General features: G+C 32.5%; 1 protein-coding gene across 2 annotated transcripts; it reads right to left on the reverse strand.

Annotated features, from left to right (window-relative positions):
* Positions 1-1,222: 1,222 nt before the first annotated feature.
* LOC139527283 (uncharacterized) lies at positions 1,223-20,935 on the reverse strand. 2 transcript variants are annotated; one of them, XM_071322627.1, is made up of 8 exons: positions 20,816-20,935; positions 16,212-16,238; positions 11,092-11,478; positions 10,349-10,432; positions 7,835-7,909; positions 3,791-4,039; positions 2,479-2,511; positions 1,223-1,967 (listed from the first exon to the last, which is right to left on the reverse strand). In XM_071322627.1, exons 1-8 carry the CDS (start codon positions 20,919-20,921, stop codon positions 1,555-1,557), a joined length of 1,374 nt encoding a protein of 457 aa, XP_071178728.1. In that variant the 5' UTR covers positions 20,922-20,935; the 3' UTR covers positions 1,223-1,554. The 2 variants fall into 2 exon arrangements, with proteins under 2 accessions (XP_071178728.1, XP_071178729.1); XM_071322628.1 differs by lacking the exon at positions 10,349-10,432 and having other exon boundaries at positions 20,816-20,934.
* Between the last annotated feature and the right edge of the window lie 800 nt (positions 20,936-21,735).

The raw sequence follows: 21,735 nt of genomic DNA on the forward strand, positions 1-21,735 counted from the left end.
TCTCTACCGTTTTCCTTTACTCATTTATATATTTCGCCATTTTCAGGTAAATCTTTCTTAAAGTTTGAAAAAAGGTTTACTAAAAAAAGCCAAAACAAATAACCATAGGAAAAACATCTACATTGGTTTTGTTTCTTATTTCCTTTAGTTAAATAACTGACGAGACACAATTTTTAAAACGAAAATTGCAAATTTTGTTGGTACTTATTTTTTATTCGAGCGTCATTAAGAAGTCTTTTATAAACAAACTAGCGTACAAATTTTAATATTGGTAACTATAATAAGATTTTTTAACCACTGGTCTGAAGACACTGCTGCTGCAAATTTCCTTGCCAAGATTATCACCACCCTAGTTGTGGAATTATTATCATTGACATAGTCATAATTTTATATGAACTTTTTACAAAAACTTTGCAAAGTACTACAGATTTTCTACCGCATGAATAGATTAACACTTAAGTTTTGCGTACTATATTTGGCCGTTTGAATTGGTTATCAAAGGTACCAGGATTATGATTTAATACGCCAGACGCGCTTTTCGTCTACATAAGACTCATCAGAGACACTCAGATCAAAATAGTTATAAAGCCAAACAAGTATAAAGTTGAAGAGCGTTGAGAATCCAAAATTCCAAAAATGTGTGCCAAGGTACATGTAATCTATTCCTGGGATCGAAACGCATACATAAGTTTAACCTAGGATTCTACGATGAGAGGAGGTTTAGTTAGCTTTAAAGGCACTTTCATTCCACCTTTTCGACTTAGGAGAATGCCTGTACCAAGTCAGAAATGTGACAGTTGTTGTCCATTCGTTTGATGTTTCTGAGCTTTTGATGTTGCTATTTTATTACACTTTCCATTTTGAATTTTCCTCGGAGTTCGGTATTTTTGTGATTTTGCGTTATATAATGTGTCATGTTATACTTTTGGATACTATAAGTTATATGGTTTGCTACTGACCCCCTACAGATCCATAGAGGGTTAGCAAAATCCATGGGGCATTTTATTGAAAAACAAACAATGAAAAACAACAACTTTAATACATGACATCACCATTGACAGTGGATGTGACGTCATGAAGCCCCTATGAAATTTGCTAACCCCTAAGGATCCATGGGGGTCACCACGGGTTGACTTTAAACCAATCACAACGTGATAATTTAACCGCAGTGCGATAAAATTCAATAGCTGCTGTGCAATATTCCAAATTTTAAAGGTACAAAATGTTTTAATATTTTTATTAACAAATGTAGTAAATACACCATTTTCCAACTGGTAAAGATGAATTTCAAATAAACCACTTTTAACCGTATTTCTGCAATTTTGAATAATAATAAGCTAACATTCCTTTTAACATCTTTATCAACCTCATTTTGAGTCACTTCCTGATTATTTTATGTACTTTTCTCCTTAACCTTATGGACCTATTTATGCGAAAATAAAACGATGCAAAATCAAATAGAGTGAATTGCAAGAGATATTTTCTTCAGCACACTTAATAAAAACATCAGTTACCCTTTATTTTTGAGTAAAAGTGGAACATCCTAAAAACCTTTTAAAAAACCGTATTCAAAGGCACGGGACCTTTGGCAACATCTCCCGGAAGTATTGGTTTGATAGTATCAACATTAACATCTGATTTCGTCATCAATGGTCCCATTGGTTTAACTGGTGCTACTACTGGTGCTACCACTCCCCCTAAAAACCTTGATTGGAAATTTTCGGGACTATTAAGAGTTGCAATATTTGGTAGTGGCCCTCCTGTTCCTAAATTCTGATTACCAAATGGTTGATTGAAGTCTTGTTGCTGCGCTACACCAGCTTGATTTTGATTGAAAGCTCCTCCCTGCTGACCAAATCCTGCTCCAGGGAACACTCCCTGTTGGTTCCATCCTGCCTGATTCCAACCTTGTTCCCATCCTGTAGGCCCTTGCTGTTGATTCCATCCTTGATTTCCCCATGCATTTCCTATTAGGCAACAGAGAATTATATCTTTCAAGTTTCATTTATATAAGATTAAAACGATATATTGGTTGGATAATACATCAGTAGTAGGAGGTGTTCAGCTTTAGTCATGTATAGAAGCCGTCGGGCGTGACGCTATGACGTTATCGCTGACATCATCTATCCTTAATGGGCAACAACACCACAAATAAGTCAAACCTGATACGGAGGATATCCCCTCCATATAATCATAAACATCCCCTATCCTACTTACATCGTTTGGTTGATGTCTCATTGAAGTATATCCAACATATTAATTTATTCATATTTAAGTTCGAATTGATCATCAGCATAATCGGTGCTCAATATTGACTATTCAAAGCTGAGAACTGCTGTTTATGAAATTTCATGTAAGGAAGTTGAAAAATGCACACACATTGTTACAGCTGTTTTAGTTTTTGTGTTTGTTTTTTCTACTCACTTTGATGTGTCACATATATAGTAGAACGTAATATATGTTGTAAATATAGCTTACCTGTTTGACCTAAGTCAATGCTAAAGTCTTGATCTAGAACGATTAGAAATTGATAAATATAACATAAAAAAAAAAGACCAAATGACATAAATTAACAACTAAAGATCATGTCAATATTTTTTTTCAAATTAATAAGCTTGATAGAATTTCTTTTGAAAAAATCACAGATTAAAATGCTTTTAACAAACGTTCAATATATGCTGTAATAAATGTTTTAGAAGTTAAGTGACGTGTAAACTCGACCGACTCATTCCGAAACTGAAGGAGATTAGGTTTGTGAATATCTAGGTTAATTTTACATATATCACTCAACTTTTTAAAATATTTGAATAAAATGCACTAAGGATTCTGTCGATACTATCTTAGAACTGCAGAACTTTTTCGCTGTGTAGGAATACATACTCAACATAGAGACAATGAATCAGGATTACCTGTGTAAAATGTTTAGATGCAATAAAAAAACCTATTTGGGTAAATTGTTCTTTTCCTATAAAATCTTTAATTTAGCGACGATATGTTTTCACTTAATTGTGCAATGTTTGATAACAACATTCATCACATTCATCAAATGTTACAAGACTATAAGGCTACCACAGATACAACTGAAGTATATTCTTTCACAGATTTCCTACCAGAAATCGACAACGAGGTCCGTTTCAATACTAATATATATACCAAGATAGACAATGCCATTTGGTTTATCTGTAATCATTTTAACTAGTCATATCTACGTATGAAATACATATCGTCACTGAACTTCCAAAATTTCGTATATGACTTTTTTGGCTAAAGCTACTTTTTGACACAAATCGTCTTGGCGGGAGGAAATCTTTGATATTCCAAAATAGCATACAGTTAGACCAATCAAAACATTAGAAATACGACATGTTACAAAATTTCCAATGTCAGTTGTTGTAAATTGTTGTACAATCGATTTAGGAATCAAATACTTGTACATTTCTTTGTTTTTATTGAAATAAATGAAGTTTTTCGGTAAACCAGATATGTCAAAGTTTTTTACCTTGCTGCCATCTATAAAAAATGTTAGGTTCACATACGATATTTTGGACGCATGCATTTCTACCAAATTTTCAAAGCCTGTTTATGAGGTATTTTTTAGCAAATATTGTGATTTACAACAATTTGGAAGCCCAGCGACTCTTCCGACTCTTTTCTGACGCCATGAGACGACGAAACGCAGTACATATTGTCAACATGCAAATTACAGAATCATACTTCGAGCGAAAAGTTTCTGTCTCGAGATTTTCAAAGATCCGTTTTATAGCAAAATCATAAAATGTTAATTACATACTGGCAACATTTTGAGGTCCAACTTGGTTTCCATTGGCGAAATTAGGTCCTTGAAAGTTAGGTGCATTATTTCCCCAGTTTTGGTTTGATTGACCATCGAATGCATTTGGACCAGGTCCAAAACCTGGACCAGTACCAAAGTCTGGACCAGGGCCAAAATCTGGACCAGGGCCAAAATCTGGACCAGGGTTCACTGGTCCTTGAATAGGTCCTGGTGGTGAAATATCAACAGATGGTCCTGTGAAACTGCCTATAAATAAAAAGAAAGTTCTCATTGGACTATTATAAAAGAAAATATATTTCTAAACGATGGGTTTTTCAAATCAGTTGATATTTAAAGACACTTGTTTCTTTTATTCAGGCTCAAAATAATATCAAATGTTCAGTATAAAGTGTATTCTGCAATATATCATAATTTTCCTTTCGATCGGAAAGTTAACATTTATAAAATCATGGTGTATAAACATTTTTTTTTAAAATGCAAGAGATATCTGTAGTATATTTTATTTTGTATCTTATATAACTCAGTTTGACTTGTTACATGTTGAGACTCTATTCGTAATTTTTAATGTAATTCATGAGTTCATATATAAAGTGCTACCCCTTTTAATTAATGATTTAAGATTTGATTCATTAGGGGGTTTTTTTGTTTGTTTTTTGTTTGTTCTTTTTTTTTTTTTTTTTTTGCTTTTTCTGAACTGTGAAACATATTTTATTTATTTAATGGAGTACTGGCTAGAATACTATCAAATCAACTGATATAAAAAAAAAATATAGCTCTACATGAAGACTTCTTATACGTTCAGGTATTTCACATCCAATACTTTATGGAAGTATTCTTTATGAAGCACAAAAATGTCAGTATTCACCTCAGAAGCTAACAAAACCTTTACATAGACTTATAAAAAAGGGATATAGTTACGATACTGTTGTCAGGTTATTAAATATTGCATATTTTGGCGTTAATATTGATTCACTTATAGGGTCTTTGCATCGGAACTAAACACATTTATTTAAAAAAAAAACAGTTGTTGGCATGACACGGGTGATTGTCTTCTCATATATGTTATGATAGTATGATACCAAACCCCTCACGGGAAAGATTGTACCTGATATTCATATGATGAAGACATAATCTTTCAATCAATTTAATTGAAGTCTGGAGCTCGCATGTCAGTAAACTGCTATTAGACTGATGGTATTTATGTATTATTGTCATTTTGTTTATTTTCTTTGGTGACATCTTCTGACATCAGACTCGGACTTGTCTTGAACTGAATTTTAATGTGCGTATTGTTATGCGTTTACTTTTCTACATTGGCTAGGGGTATAGGGGGGGTTGAGATCTCATAATCATGTTTAACCCCGCCGCATTTTTGCGCATGTCCCAAGTCAGGAGCCTCTGGTCTTTGTTAGTCTTGTATGATTTTTTATTTTAGTTTCTTGTGTACAATTTGGAGTTTAGTATGGCGTTCATTATCACTGAATTTGTATATTTATTTTTTAGGGACCAACTGAAGGACGTCTCCGGGTGCGGGAATTTCTCGCTGCATTGAAGACCCATTGTTGACCTTCTGCTGTTGTCTGCTCTATGGTCGGGTTGTTGTCTCTTTGACACATTCCCCATTTCCATTTTCAATTTTATCTTATGATATAAAATAAATATTAAAATTAAAGTTCAACAAGTTAGACACTTTCCTGGTGCTGGACCTGATAAAATAATTGATGAAATCATGAAACAAGACTTATATAATTGTTTCTTATGGTGACCGGTTAATACCATTTCGCGTTTTCCCCCTTCATATAATATAGGGCGAAACGCGAAATCACAAAGTCGAAAACGCGAAAAAGGCGAAATAATTTTCTTTTCCGATTTCGAGTTTTCGACTTCGCGTTTTCACCTTATAGAAAATGAATGGTGAAAACGCGAAATGGCCTTAACTGGCCACCATAGTTTCTCGTTTCTCGTTTTTTGTAGATTAGACTGTTGGGTTTCCAGTATAAATGGTTTTTACTAGTCATTTTGCGGCCCTTTATAGCTTGCTGTTTGTTGTGAGCCAATGCTCTGAATTAAAGACCGTACTTTAACCTATAACGATTTACTTTCACAAATTGTGACATGAATGGAGAGTTGTCTCATTGGCACTCATACCACATCTTCTTTTATCTAAGACTTATCTTTCATTGAATCGTAATTTTAGGTAAATTTTAGATGATTCAGTGGTAGGATGATCGAGCAGTATTGCTTTACCACAAATTGTTTGTTTACAGTTTTGAAAAATATTACAAAACACATATCCTTGACATTTTATTTGTTACAAAATAAACAATATAGCTAGAAAGAAATATAAGATATTAGATGCATAACATAATGCGGTATCTACTAAGTATTGAGCGAAATGTAAAATATTTTTTTAACGCTTTGCATGCAGCAAAGAAGCGCTAAGGAACATGCGCGAGTACATGATAGAACCTCAAACCCTGCTTTTGCTGGACAACTCTCACACTTTCACAGTTGAACTACCTTCAATTCAAATAATTGACATAATATGATCTTTTTTTATTATCTGACTACATTAAAATTCAATAATTTATTGGTTATTCTTTGAAACTAAAAATTGTTCAGTTACTCAAGACTATATTGGGTTTTCATAATATTAGGACTATCATTACCAGTTCTGTCTAATTTATTCTAAGGTTTTTTAAAGTTGCATAAGATGAATTTGACTATTTTTTGCATGTCCCTATAAATCAAGTAGATCCACACGTATTATATACATAAATATTTCTGGCTTCGCCCATTTGAGATTGAGCGTTCGTGTTGTAGCTAAATCCATAACAGCCGAAAATAATAAAGGGTTATTTTGATTTATGCGAAATAACATCAAATGAATTAAATACAAAATAATAATTTAACCATGTTAAATATCTTCAAATTGTTCAAAATTTATCGTTGGATTAACGTGATCTATGTGTCTGTACAGTCATATATTCAAATTGTATAATGTTTTTGTATTCCTCCTCACCTTTATTGATTTTTTTTCCTTTTCTTATTAAAAAGAATATTGCTATTAATAAAATGCAACCCATCCAGTTGTATGTAAAATTGGTCGTAAATGACTATTAATGAAATCGTGAATCGTAAAATAATCGGCCGTCTTCTGCAGTGTTATCTGATATGTCTATCCCCTCTGCATTGTTTTAAAAGTTTTTCAGTTATCCTCTTTGCCGTCCGTTTGATTAATTAAAATACATGTAGTTTGATTCTATATTCTTACCTTCTAGATTTCTTACCATACATGTTAATATTAAATGGTCTCTTCGCTCAATGTATTTGCTCTTGCCACTTTTATAATCACATTCATGTCCGTCTTTTTTCTTTCTTTTTTTTAAATTAAAATGATCTAAATTTATCCTAAAGTTATTCAAAACAATATAATTGAACGAAACAGTACCTCCAAGACTCTTATACTTCAAAGAGCCACCTCTTTATTTTGGTCGATCAAGGAAGATATGCATGCGCCGCATTATCTTTACGCTCCATTGTAGTCGCTGCAAACGTTATCACGCAAATATTCCTAAATAAAAAGCAATGCAAGTACTATTTCAAAATATTAAAACTTTTACCATTTTAACAGCTTTTACAGCGGCGCTAGCTTTTCCAAACTTTGCTTTACTGTGTATGCACGCTTTTTCTCATGTGGTTAAATTTGCTAAACTGATATAAATGTATGATTATCAAAGCCTTCCTTCTTTTCACAGATATGCTAAGGTGATAATACATTTTTTATGACTAGCCTGGGGGTTAGAATAACGATTTCAAAATGTACCAAACATGTTGCTTAAAACAGTGTTTGCTGGAACAACAACTTATTCCACATGCGCTTTTCCTAGAATCAATTTAGTAATCCCACTTTTCATTTCTTATACCTTGATTGTATTGTTTTTAATACCTTTTAAGGTAAAAAAAAATCAAAAGATCTTTCAACTATGCACGTGTGTAATAAATATATGGGTTTCCAATATGTAAACAGTTGTACTTTACCTCCAACATCTTGTTTCTGTGGCATTCTGAACGAAAATTCCGGTCCAAACTTGTCCCCGTGACTGAAAGAACTTCCTTTGAAGGAAAACAAGTAAAAGTAAAAGTAGGATATCATTTTAAATTCTTGTCTTTTTTTATAATTTCTATAAAAAAATATAACAATAAACTTCAAAATGGAATTAAAATATTTGATTTCATAACTGTCTTTTTATTCGGCGATTACATAAACATACAAAAAAGTGTATTACACTATGATGAATAGACTAGTGCAATCCTGATTTCCGTAAAAAAATTTCATTGTTAGTAAATAGGGATAAACTAACCATAGAAACCATAATTAAAATTTTGTACGCCAGACGGGCGTTTCTTCTACAAAAGACGAATCACTGATGATCGTATGAATCGATTGTTATTATGTTTTATATCTAGAAATCATGTTATATATTAGTATTAACATTAATTTTCCTTAAAATAATTGCCACGGTGAAAGTATTGCATACATTTCTTTGGTATCTTTCGTTTCTCTTTTAAGGTTTTATTTTGAAGCTAACATTTCAACATATTTCTAAAATCGAACTTCTGAGTTACACAATGCCAGTTAATTTTTGTTTTTGTTTTAAATATTATTGAATTTTGTACATTCGGTGGGAATGTGTAAACTGTCGATTCAAATATTTCATATAATGTCTTTGATGCAGTATACATTGTATAATCATTTTCATGGTATTGCATGGTTTAAAACAAATAACAATTATGAATATCAGTTCAAAATACAAACTTAATAACAGAATTGCATTTTTTTGTTGTGCAAGGGCAGAACCCTACTCGTAGTTTAAAGAACCCGAAAATTTAATGTATACAAAATATTAAAACTTTAAGGTAAGTATATGCAAACAGATTGCGAATGTGTGACAGATCCAAATGTAAATAGTTATCAAAAGTACCAGGATTATCATTTAGTACGCCAGACGCGCGTTTCGTCTACATAAGACTCATCAGTGACGCTCAAATCGAAATATTGATAAAGCCAAACATGTACAAAGTTGAAGAGCATTGGGGATCCAAAATTCCAAAAAGTTGTGCCAAATACGGCTAAGGTAATCTATGCCTGGAATAAGAAAATCCTTAGTTTTTCGAAAAATTCAAAGCTTTGTAAAAACACCTCATCAGTTGACCTTATATGAAGCTATACAATTCAGTATAGTATCTGCAAAAAATGTTTGTGAGTCGAACAGGCGGAATAGGTGAATGCAATATAGTGTATTATAATAATCAAAAGAGGGGGGAAAGATACCAGAGGGACAGTTAAATTCATAGATTGAAAATAAACTGACAACGCCAAAAAAAAAGACAAACAGACAAATAAAAGTACAGACGACACAACATAGAAAACCAAAGACCTAAGCAACACGAATACCTCCAAAAACTGGTTAATGGTGTAATGGGTAATAATACAAAGAAAACATTTTTACATCTTAAAATAAGCATGCAGTTATATTATTTAGGCTGGAATGAGTACAAAATATGTTAATAATAAGCTCTATGTAACATTTTAATAAGGATGTATGTCTACTACATAGATCTATTGCAACGCGTATAGAAGTCTTACTTTCCAATTCAACAACATAACTTTGAAACATAAATAAATATAATAAACATAGGAAGTCTCAATTCCACAAAATTTGGATAAAAAAAATAGCGGAAGGAAAATTTAAAATGATTGAAGAATGTGTCATAAAATATCCAGTGGAAAATATATTAAATACAAATACAATAAAAACTTAATTTGGCAAGCTATGTTCAATGGATTAAACGAGATTTGGCAGGCTTTGCAAAAAGGCTTTAAAAGAGATTAAAAAATGAATTATCATTTTAAAAAATAAGACAGAGAGAATGCCGTATGTGATTCAGATTTATATCATTCTGTTTCTTTTGGTTTTCAGGTTTAGAGTTGCAAGAGAAATGAGATAACAAAATAAAGGATTATATTTCATTTTAAATCTCTTAATGCTGAGTTTTGCAGATACTTAAACTATATACAAGTTTTATGAAAACTAAACATCACAGATAAAAGTAAAATATGTACTAAATAAAGGCAACAGTAGTATACCGACGTTCAAAACTCATAAATCGATAGAAAAAAAAAAAATCCGGGTCACAAACCTAAACCGAAGGAAACGCATTAAATATAAGAGAATGACGACACAACATTAAAATATAACTCACACAGAAACGAACTAAGCACTAAATAGAACAAGCACAGTTTAAAGCTAACAATTACATATGCACAAACTATAACGAAGCAACAATTATAAGCTTACGATAGACACAGAGGTGACTACAAACCAAGCATCACAATGTGAGCTAAGCAAAGCTAAGAAGCAAGAAGTAGTACAGCGTGAGGCTTGAACGAGTAAATGTGCATATGTGCTAATGACACATCGAAAAAGATTAAATTATTGCTACAATCAATCTATTAAAGCAAAGCTTAAGCTTGGATCTGTATGGTAATACCTCTGTGTGACTCCGATGAAATATATCGGGAGATTTCATTTGTTACCGTCTCAAAATGTCTATGTATTTGTTGTGGTCTGTTTCCTGTTAAATGTATGTTGGGTTTTTGTTTAAATATATATTGACAAAAATTGTGTGAACACTAATACTGCACCTCATCCAAACATATACTGAATAAGCATCAACAATTCAGCACACGAAATATCATTGACTTATTGAAATGAACCAATTTTAAATAGTAAACACAATGTCCTCCTCTTTTTATATTACATATAAAATATGACTAACTTAGGTACTTCCCTACAGTTAAATTATATGGAAAATAAAATATAGAGTATGGAAATAGGAAATGTGTCAAAGAGACAACAATCCGTCCAAAGAGTAAAATACAACCGAAGGCCACCATAATTTCGACAATTTTGTTTCTACAAGTATTTTTTTACCTGCATAACAGTTATGTAAACAAGGTAAACGATAATAATATCCGCCGTAGAAAGGATTATCTTAAAATTTGAGTATTCAATACTGTAACACAGTACATGTATGTTAATTTAAGACAATGAGTTAGAAGAAATTATATATAAAGTAGAACAATATGTACATGAACATTTTAACAAGGATAAAATACTTTAACAAGAATAACCCATTTTGTGCTGAAAATTTAAATAATAATAGATTATATTTTTTTGTTACTTGATCAAATCACTACCATTCCTTAAAAACGTATTTGACTGAAATCTCACCTTTATTGAAATGTTCTCTTGGTCCGGAAAAATCAGTATTAAATCCCTTTTTATAACCAGAATGTGGTAAATGAATAACCTGTGTTGATTTATCATTATTTCCGAAATTATTGTTTTGTAAATTGATAACCCCAACTTGGCCCCCGTAGCCATATCCATTGTTGTTAGACACGTGACCATTAAATCGATGGTCTGATTTATGAGGTATATCCATCCCTTCACCGTGCATTAAGGTAGGCATATCATGAAGACTTTTGACGCCTGGTAGACCAACTTTTGCATCTCCAGCCAGATGTAATTCATTCGGTCCCAATGACCGCATTTGTCCATTATTATCTTGAATCAGGATCTCTGTTCCAAGAAGATATGGTTGTTGCACTGTTGAAACTGAAATGTAGGAAAGATTTATAGATATGTTATGGTAATTTAATTTTGGATGTAAAGCGTCTTCAGATTGGCTGACAGTGTTTTGTGTATCAGATCAAAGACATAATTTTGTCATGTGACCATGACATCATCAGATTTTAATGAGTTACTCCGGTTTAAAATGGAATTTAGCTTTATGCTGAGTTCTCGCGTAATTCGAATTTGATTTGCATTAACTAATTCGAATTAGTTTAATTCGCATTCGAAACGTTGTACGTCCTAACGTCAATTCTTATTCGAATTGCAATGTACGTCAAAATTTGCTTTACTGTCCGAACGACGCTAACTATTAATTCGTATTTACAAAAACGTATTTCTAATATATAAAATATTAAAGTTCTAAAGGGGGATAAAATTATAAGACTAAGAAGGTCGCAAAAAAATGACAATCACAGCATTGCGTGAAACAAAACAGATTCAAATTACAGGCAACAGTAGTTCACAAATGTTAAAACCTAATAAATGCGTTTGTAGCACACCAATGAAAAGAAACAGAAACAGAGGTAATCGCATGAACCCCAATTGGAGCCAGAACGGATGCATTGACATTGCCTCACTTCTATTGCGACTAAATTCCGTCTTATTTCACAATAACAAAATAGGACATAATCGGTGAATTTACAGATGAAATGACCATTCTGGTAATAAATTAATGAACAACGTGAGTCAGTTGTGATACAGACAATTCATATCGGTCAATCAACTCGTGGTGTTGTTCGTAAAAATTATCTATCATCAATTTCAGTCATTTTAATGACGTCAAACCTGTTGGTGCAGTTAAAATTAACATGCAAAAGCGAATCGCATTAATTGAGATATGTATACACCATACGGTTGAGAAGCGAGAATTTCACTACTAAGAATTGGAAAGTTAACAATGGAAAAACTGAAATTATCACGTTTGTCATAGTTGTCACTTTGAATTCTAACGTTGGTGTTATCATAAAGAAAACAATCAAGATATTACGCAGACCTTTTGTTTTTTGTAGAATCCGTTATCGTAAATTTCAAGTTCTCTGGGATATATGATATGTTTAGAATAATTTTAAACTTTCGAAAATGTCCCCTAACAACCGATCAGACAATAGTTTTAAGTTGAGTTGACCAAATGCATAAAGGTACATTAAATGATGATAAGTAGCTAGTAAATACATTTGTCTTTTGAAATACAACTGGCGTATAAGGATCGTATAAATGATAATATGTGGATAGATTTTCAAGAGCAAAATTGAGCACGTCATCACTACAATGGCTTCAATTTTTACGATTTTAAAAATTATGTGGCGTAATGGGGAGATAATTTTGACGAAGTAATCCGAACTTCAAGATATAACCTCCATGCCTTGAAAAATATCTATTTAGTGGTTTGAACAATTTTTTTCAGCCATGTCATTTTTCAGTTGCATGTATTTAGATGTTTATAACCTATGAAATGGCGTCAAACAAAATAGATTCAAACTACAGGCAACAGTAGTTCACAAATGTTCAAACCTATTAAATGCATTTGTAACACATCAATAAAAAGATGCAAAAAAAAACCAGAGGTATTTGCATGAATCCCAAATGGAGCGAGACCAGATGTATTGACATTGCATCACTGGAGGTGACATGCCTTGAAAATATAAATTTAGTGGTTTGAACATTTTTTTCAGGCATGTCATTTTTTAGTTATTTAGATGTGTATAACAGAATCGCCGATAACATCAATCCGTTTCTTAATGTAGTACTTAAAGTAACATGTATGAAGTAAGTATGTACACATAATAATAAAGCTGTTAATTACATGTAGTTACAACTTTCTAGCTATGAGTATAGTGTATAACATGTATGAGGTATGTACACATAGTAATAAAACTGTTAAGTATATACGACTTTATAGCTATGAGTATAGTGTATAACATGTATGAGGTATTTGTTTTATACATTTTAATTTTCGCAAGGACATACATACGTGTGTCCCCTGCACCTGACCAATTTTTTATGTAGTTTTGATGAAAGAACATTTCTCATATAGTTTTACGTGGCAATAAAAAAAACGCTATCGTGTGAAAGTCGTTTAGAGATAATATCCATCAATCAAATGAGGGCCCTCATGGGGTTTTTGATTATGTGATTACTTGGCCGTTTTTTTTAATGATTATTTGATTATTAAGCCAAATATTTCATGATTATTTGACTACCTAGGACTGTTTTTTTAGTTTATCATTATTTGATTACTAAAGATAAGCAAATATTTAATGATTATGTGATTATATTGGCAAAAAAATGGTGATTATGTGATTACTAGGACTTCCCCATGAGGGGCCTCTCAAATTAATTTGTCCCTGGTATCATCAATAGGAAATAATTGTCGCTGGGAAATTATTCTTTTTCTTTGTGTTTGTTTCGTTATATATGTAAAGAAATGTATATCTAGTTTAAAAAAAATAATTATAAATAACATTAAAAGGAGTGATCATTTACATATATTCTATAAAGCATTTGTTTTATGTAGTTTTGGATATCTAAGATAGCTAGGGCGTCGTAATTAAAATCTATAGAATATTTTAATTCTTTGTCAAAATGATTTTTTATCATGCTTTTTATTCAAAAATATAATAGAAAGTATGGGTCACCAGACTTTTTTTCAGGTTGTGCAAAATTTTGTATAGATTATGCACGGAAAATTTCGTGGGGTAAAAAGAAAACTACCATAGAATTTTTAAAAAGACAATATGCGAGAAGATAGCTCTTATAACATGCTTTGAGATTAAAAAAAGGGGGTCACCGAACTTCTTGCTACATATTAAAATAAGTAAATTCAAAACACTTTCTTTTATAAAATTATTTAATCTGATTTATCTCCCCTATTACCTGAGCTACCTCCCTTTATTTGGAAAAGTTGAAAAATACATATATGAATCAAAAACAAATATGAAAAAAGAAATTACAGCCGTAAATATGATAAAAAAAAAACAACAAAAAAACACAGATGTTTTTATATTAACATTAACAAAAATACTGAATTTCAAGCGTTAGACTTCATCAAGGTTACAAGAGCGCAATTATTTGTTTACATTTTAAAGATGGTACTCAGAATAGAATCCTATACGTCTTCTGATTGGTTGATACAGGATTGGAATTACATTTGATCGAAAGCTTATCCAATTAGGTTTAAAAATTGCCGAAAATCATATTCACATTTTACGAAGTATAGAAAATATCTTCAATTTCTGCACGTCGGAGCCATTAAAAATATGCCTTTTTCATTAAGCGTAAAAAGTAGACGATCTTTTTCAACTGCATTTTAAGTCAATTTGAGCCGCATGACCCTATATTTTTTGTTGGTTGTAATGCAACACTGGCATTTCTAGTAACAGGAACTGCCACCTGTTTTTCCCTAGTTTGTGTAGTCTTCGAGAAAAAAAATACGGAACACTAGTGGTACCCTATGGAAAATGCATTACGAATAATTGCGCTCTTGTAACCTCAACCAACAACACGTCGTATGAAAACAGTTATCATAAAAAAAAATTATTCCTGGCTTGGTAAAAGCGATTTCCGATATATTTTTCGTGAGACTTTATTCCTATATCTTCTTGAAGGCAACAATCAGTTTAAAATGTAGATAATGGCGTCTTGAGGGCAACAGTAGAGTAAAGATGTACATGATTGGATAATGTTGTATCTAATACGTAACACTTGTCATTTATAGCCATTTTATTATTATTCATATCATCTGGTTTCTATGTTAAGTCTTTTCTAATACCTACTCATACCGTCTCACCTGTGTTTAATAATTGCTCGGTTATCTTTATTTATTAACGATATAAGTTGTATATATAAGTTATAAGTTATGTATATGCTTTCAAAAAAAATCAACAACAAAAAGTGAATAAAATTGAAAAGATTCGACAATTGTTTCACCATTTATCCAATCCGTGAATATAAGAAGGGTAGTTTCGACATAATTTTTATCTGAAGTTACCTTAAGGATTATTGCTTTTTAATTTTAAAATAATAAGCTTTTTAATATAAAATTGATCGTTACGTTTCATTAATAAAGGAATTTAAAATAGCAGAAATAATAAAAGGTCCATGTGCTTATTTTCGAGATAATTAAAAGCAATTGAAATTTTGGCGGAAAATTATTCTCTCTCTTGTACTTTTAATAGCTATGAGAAATGAACATGAATTTTATACAGGTGGTGGAATCTGTTTCCCTAATGATTTTAAAACAATATGCAAGCAAATATTTCCTTCTTTTGACCAATGAAGAACTGAGATCGCACGAACCACACGTTATTTAAATAAAAATAATCAACATGTCAGGAAAAGGATAAATTGTGTAAGAATATGGGAATTTTACAAGATTTCCAATAGGAGCGAACATCCTAAAATGCGTCCTTCGATGACCGGTCCTTCGATGCTAATTTTTACCACAAAAATAAAACTTGTAATAAGCGACATTATAAACACCGTTGTTCTGATTTGAGCCTGTAAGTACAACAAAGACAGCAGACATGAGTTGTACTGCTTTATTCTTCATTATTATGCAATTTGAAGTAGATTCCTCCGGAGTTACATATAAATATGGTAACACGATTGTCTGAATGGGTACAACTGAAAAATAAAAATGAGGATCTTGTAAAAAAGTAACATTCAATTTCATTGGTCCAAAAACAAAACAGTTTTAACTTTATAAAGTAACTTACCTCTGGCGTTAGTTTCTAAAATTGTGTCTGAAATGTTAAAAAGAAAACATTTTATGGTTATGTATACTTATGAGTAATATACAGAACTTCAGTTGAGCTTATCTGCTTTACTCTTTTAATTGAACATTTGTCGACGACATAAGGAATTACATAAGCCTAATGATACAACCAATACTTAACGTAAAGAAAATGTTGACTGTTAAGTTTGTTTCTTCTCAAAGATGCTGAATGTATTTGATTTAACGTCCAGTGGCAAACATTATGTATGTAATATTATATATATTTGTTTTTTTATATTGACCCTCGTGAGGAGCCGAATGTTAAACATGTAAATATTTAAAGTCAACAAAGAGACATAACAGGATGGTGACACCCTTCCCTGACACAGTTTGGGCTTTGAGCTGACAAGAAGAGCAGCAAATACCAATATGCAAGTCTTTTGCCTGACCCCTCATTTATTTTAACCAACGACAACTTGCGATTGAGCCGACAAGGGAAATAACAAATACGAATATGCAAGTCTTTTTGTCTGGCCCCTCGTGTGTGTGAACATAGTTACGACCACCTGCGTTCGAAGTAAAAACGCTGCGGCCCAAAAGACCACCAAAAATTTAAGGTTGTCACTTATATCTATAGGCCTGACAGTTCCTGATAAAATTATTCTAGTAACAATAGACGTACGAACTGTCAGTGTTGTCGGTTTTGATTTTTTAATCAAAGAAGATTTGATTGACTTTTGAAGGAACGGAAATGGGGGATATGTAAAAGAGACAAAAACCCGACCAAAGAGCAGACACCAGCCGAGGGCTACCAATAGGTGTTCAACGCAGCGAGAAAATCCCACTAGCTAGTTACCCCCTAAAAAAAATTGTCACCAATAATAATGAAATCATTTTTCATATGATTTATAGAAATGATTAGTATGGCGTTCATTATCACTGAACTAGTATATATTTGTTTAGGGGCCAGCTGAAGGACGCCTCCGGGTGCGGGAATTTCTCTCTACATTGAAGACCTGTTGGTGACCTTCTGCTGTTGTGTTTTTTTCTATGGTCGGGTTGTTGTCTTTTTGGCACATTCCCCATTTCCATTCTCAATTTTATTATATCTTAAATTATTTCAACATGATTGATAACAACTATCACTGTACATAATGATATAAATGATAATCGATTATCACAAAAAACTGTAGAGGAAACTAATTTAAATTGTATATTATTGCAATGTGGTATATTTAAATAATCAAAATGCAAAATTTGTCATATAAGTGTTAATTCCGGATGATATATTATAATTATATGCGTCCTGTCTTTAAACCAAAGATATCATTCATAATTATTCATTACTAATCATCCGTCTTAATATGTCAATTAAGTTTATTACATTAATATTATAGAACAGACGATATTCAAACATTTTTCGCGATAATATATTTAAAATATCTGAACTCGCCTTCTCCTCGCCTGCTTTAAACAGAAAACAGCCAACAATCAATTGTAGAAAGTATACAAGCGGTATACATATGTCTTCCGCGGTTTTATATGCTCTTTGGTCGGGTTGTTGTCTCTTTGACACATTCTCCATTTCCATTCTCAATCTTATTGTTTAGTAGCTGTGTAAGACCGTACAAAGTTTCCAGTGCTTGACGTGTATACCCTGTTGATTTTGCCAGGACTCTTTTTGCGTATTTGTTCTTGAAAATTTGCACCTGTTTTCAGGATGAACAGCCATGCACGAGTTAGATTAAATTATCCTTTTAACGAGTTTGTAGAGATCTCTTTTAAATAACTTAAAACGTATCTGTTTAAAGCATTGAAACTAACAAATTGGAAGGGACCTCTTATTGCCGAACCTATAGTATGGGTTGTTCTCATTGTTGAAGGCCGTAGCGTTTTCTTTAATTGCTTGCATCAACTTGATTTGAACTTTGGTGAAAATATGGCTCATTGGCAATCATACAAAATCTTATTTTTTGTTTTAATATTACTGAATTCTTACAAAACGTGACTGGTTTTGATTACCGGCCAGCGGCAAATATTCCATGAATATTCAGGACAGGGATTAGTTAACATTAGCTAAACTTCTTATTTATAATTATGAATGATTGGAAAGGGAGTCAAATATTTAAGGAACGACCTTTTAACTTCAAAAGAGGGGTATTTTTTTCTGATTCCCAAATTGATGGGGAAAATATTCTGTTTGAGCACAGGTAAAAAAAAATATTCGGAAACTGTTTTTTTCCCAAACCTTGTAGTGTTAAATTTTAAAAAATGCTGACTGAAGCAAAAATAAACATTCACCTCTCCTGAGAAAGTGTTTGACAATTTTCAATTTGTAATTCGCCGTTTCAGAATCTAATGCATCCTGGGTAATATTTTCAAAAGCGTACACCAAAGCGTTTTGATTGGTTTAAAACGTTATAAACAATGGAAATTCAACCAATGACGTAACGTTATTTGCACTTTGGGGTACGAACAATGAAATTACCCATGATGCTTTAGATTCTGAAACGGTCAATTAACGACTAGTACTTCTCTCCTTACAATTAATCAATTAGCTGTCAAAATAACGGGTTGAATGTACGGCTGTTTATTTCCAGTTTATTTATGACAATAATTGATCAAAATAGCTTACACAATGTTTATTTACATTTTATAATAATAAACTGATTTACAAATGAATTCAGAATTTATGTATGCTCTTTGTAATAAACCTCATTATTGGTATGTGTGTCAACTGCATAAAAGGAGATCTTTTCTTAAGATATGTACTCGTCCTTTAACAATAATCAAACTTTAAGTCTATACCGCATAGTAAGCTATAAAAACCCCGAAAAGACAAATGTCAAACGAGAATACCAACGGCTTAATTTATGTACAAAATAATAAACGAATAATAAATGTCCGGACTTAGAACAGGCACATACAGTCATACAGAATGTTGCGTGGTTAAACATGTTAGCAAGCACCCAATCCCCCAGGGGCAATGGTGAAACAGTAAGAACAAACTAAAACAGTTGAAAAAGGAAAAACCACTTTCTTTTGGAATACTCATGAAATCGTGTTTTCTAACTTTCTAATATCAGTATCTGTTATTACTACTTTATCTCTTTTAGTAAGACGATGTGGAGAAGCTTTAGGATAGTAAAATATTTTGTTTTTCGTTATTTTTTTTAGAACAACATATGCATAGGCGGCTTTAGGGGGGGGGGGGCAGGGGGCCCGCCCCCCCTTTTTGGGAAAAAATTTGGTTGCTTATATAGGGAATCACTGAAGCGTGACTGGAGCGGGCCCCCTCTTAGGTCAGTCAGTGGGTCCCCACTTATGAAAATTTCTGAATCCGCCACTGATATGTGGTATAATACTTGAAATGTCGCTCGCCTTGGTTATAAGAAATCTGGGTTTGGTCTGCCAGAAATATAAATACCGGTATTTGATTGTTTTTTATGATATAATCGTATTGTTAGCACGCGGTACTGATGAGTACAAATAAAGACTGGTCTCAACGGAGTCAGAATAATGTTTTCAAGTGTAATCGTTCCATGTTTCTAGAAGGACTGTTAACTTGTGATATAATAAGTTTGAATAAAATTGAGAATGGTTATGGGGAATATGTCAAAGAGACAACAACACGACCAAGGAGCAGACAACAGCTGAATGCCACAAATAGGTCTTAAACATAGAGAAATATCCAGCACACGGAGGGGATCCTCAGCTGACCCAAACCAAAATTGTGCACTTAAAATCTTGCTCAGCGGTCCAGCCTTTGCAAAACTTGGTTCTTGATATGCATGTACTATCACCCACTGGACGTTCAACCCTCTATCACTATTTCAGCTCTGTCTTCTACTATATTATTTCAATTTGTTTTATTAAGTTTTCATTTATATATTTCTTGATATAAAAAAAGTCCCAGCAACCTAATAAAACAAACTAAATATTGAAATAAAAGTTAATTAAGTCACATGTCATTAGTTCTGAATCCCTTTAGAGATAAGCACATACATGTAAAGGATTCTTTTTGAAATCTTTTTGAACTGATTAGGATTTAAGTCAAAGTCCTGTGAGTCCGATATTGAATGACTTACCTAAAACAAGTGGCTTTCTTAAAATATCAAAATTTCCCCAACAGTACTGTTACAGTTGCATGTATTCGACATACATGTAAAAATGGCTCAACATAATGTATTTAGTTATTAGAAATCATGACAGAATTTTTCTTAAGGTTCCAATTGCAAATATCAAGTAGATTATTTTTCTTCTGCAATCGGACAGTCGCTGTAATAAAGCTGAAAAATGCTGTCGATTATGTTTATAACAAATACATACGGATACAAAAAAAAAAACAAGAAACATCAGCGGCAGCCTTTGCATAACAAAAGTTATAAAATAGTAATTATTTCATTTTCTTCATCTAATTTATGTCAGTCTCTTCATTCTATCGAAAAGCAGACGTGAATAAGTCCTATATGCTCATACTATAATCGAAGAAATGTTTAAACACGTTTAAGCACTGCAAAACGATGACTCATCGCATTTTGTCTCCTCTTTTTATCATAATAATTTTGAGAGAAGAAAATAAATTTTTAAAAAGTAGATACATACCAATGACGGTGAAGAGAAAGATAGCCTGGCCCAGCGCCATATTTGTTAAATCCTGGCGTTGATCACGCTTTCTACTTGACGGTCCGTTACAACATAGAGTTTTCATACATATTTTGCGATATTAAAACGATTTTATTGGTTGTATGATATACATCCGTCAAGCTTGGCAGAGAAATGGACATCAGATCTCGTAAAAAAAGTCAATCAATCTCGTTCCCCTAATTAATCAACGATTTTGTAGCAATCACTGTTTATGGTCACTGTACGTCACATGTGTGTAGATAAACGTTGTGGTTTATATTTGTGTTCACGCTAAATCATTCATTATGATTATCTTGCAATGTAATGAATTTTTCATAAACAGTGGCGGATCTAGCGGAAATTTTCATAAGTGGGGGCCCACTACCCCCGTCACGCTTCGGTGATTTCCTATATTATCAACAAAATGTTTTTTTTCTCAAAAAGGGGGGCGAGCCCCCTGCCCCCTCCCCCCCCCCCCTAAATCCGCCTTTGATAAAATGCATGCTTTTGTAATGAGATTCCCGCGAAATCACAGAACATATGGGCAACTATTTGAACAAAAAGTGTGGACACAGTAAATTAGGTATACGTAGATACAGTAAGGATTTGGACACGGTTAATGCATCTTATTTTATTTCTTGAAAGAGGTGAAAAAGGGGAACATAAATGTGTCCAGAAATGCATGCTACTGAACGTTTAGAAATTGCTATTTAACCAATTCCGTGAGTGACTTTTGTTCACAATTTAAATATGTGTTCATACAAGTTTGAAGCAGATTTGTATTTTTATACAAATCACAAAAAAGGACGTCAATCTAGTTTCTGGAGCATGAGTTGTGCGTTGATGTTTACTTTTTTGGTCGTTTCATTTTCTGGTGTTCCAGCCTGTTAGTTGTTTCT

The sequence above is a fragment of the Mytilus edulis genome, chromosome 6 (assembly GCF_963676685.1).
Source record: "Mytilus edulis chromosome 6, xbMytEdul2.2, whole genome shotgun sequence".
Taxonomy (NCBI): Eukaryota; Metazoa; Mollusca; class Bivalvia; order Mytilida; family Mytilidae; genus Mytilus; species Mytilus edulis.

What these genes read in the sequence shown, in the direction of transcription:
- LOC139527283 (XM_071322627.1), bottom strand. Translation starts at nt 20,921, where the DNA reads ATGAAAACTCTATGTTGTAACGGACCGTCAAGTAGAAAGCGTGATCAA. An exon ending in CTTTCTCTTCACCGTCATTG is followed by an intron (nt 16,239 to 20,815) that starts GTATGTATCTAC and finishes TTAACATTTCAG; the next exon opens with ACACAATTTTAGAAACTAAC. An exon ending in TGGACCTCAAAATGTTGCCA is followed by an intron (nt 2,512 to 3,790) that starts GTATGTAATTAA and finishes TAATCGTTCTAG; the next exon opens with ATCAAGACTTTAGCATTGAC.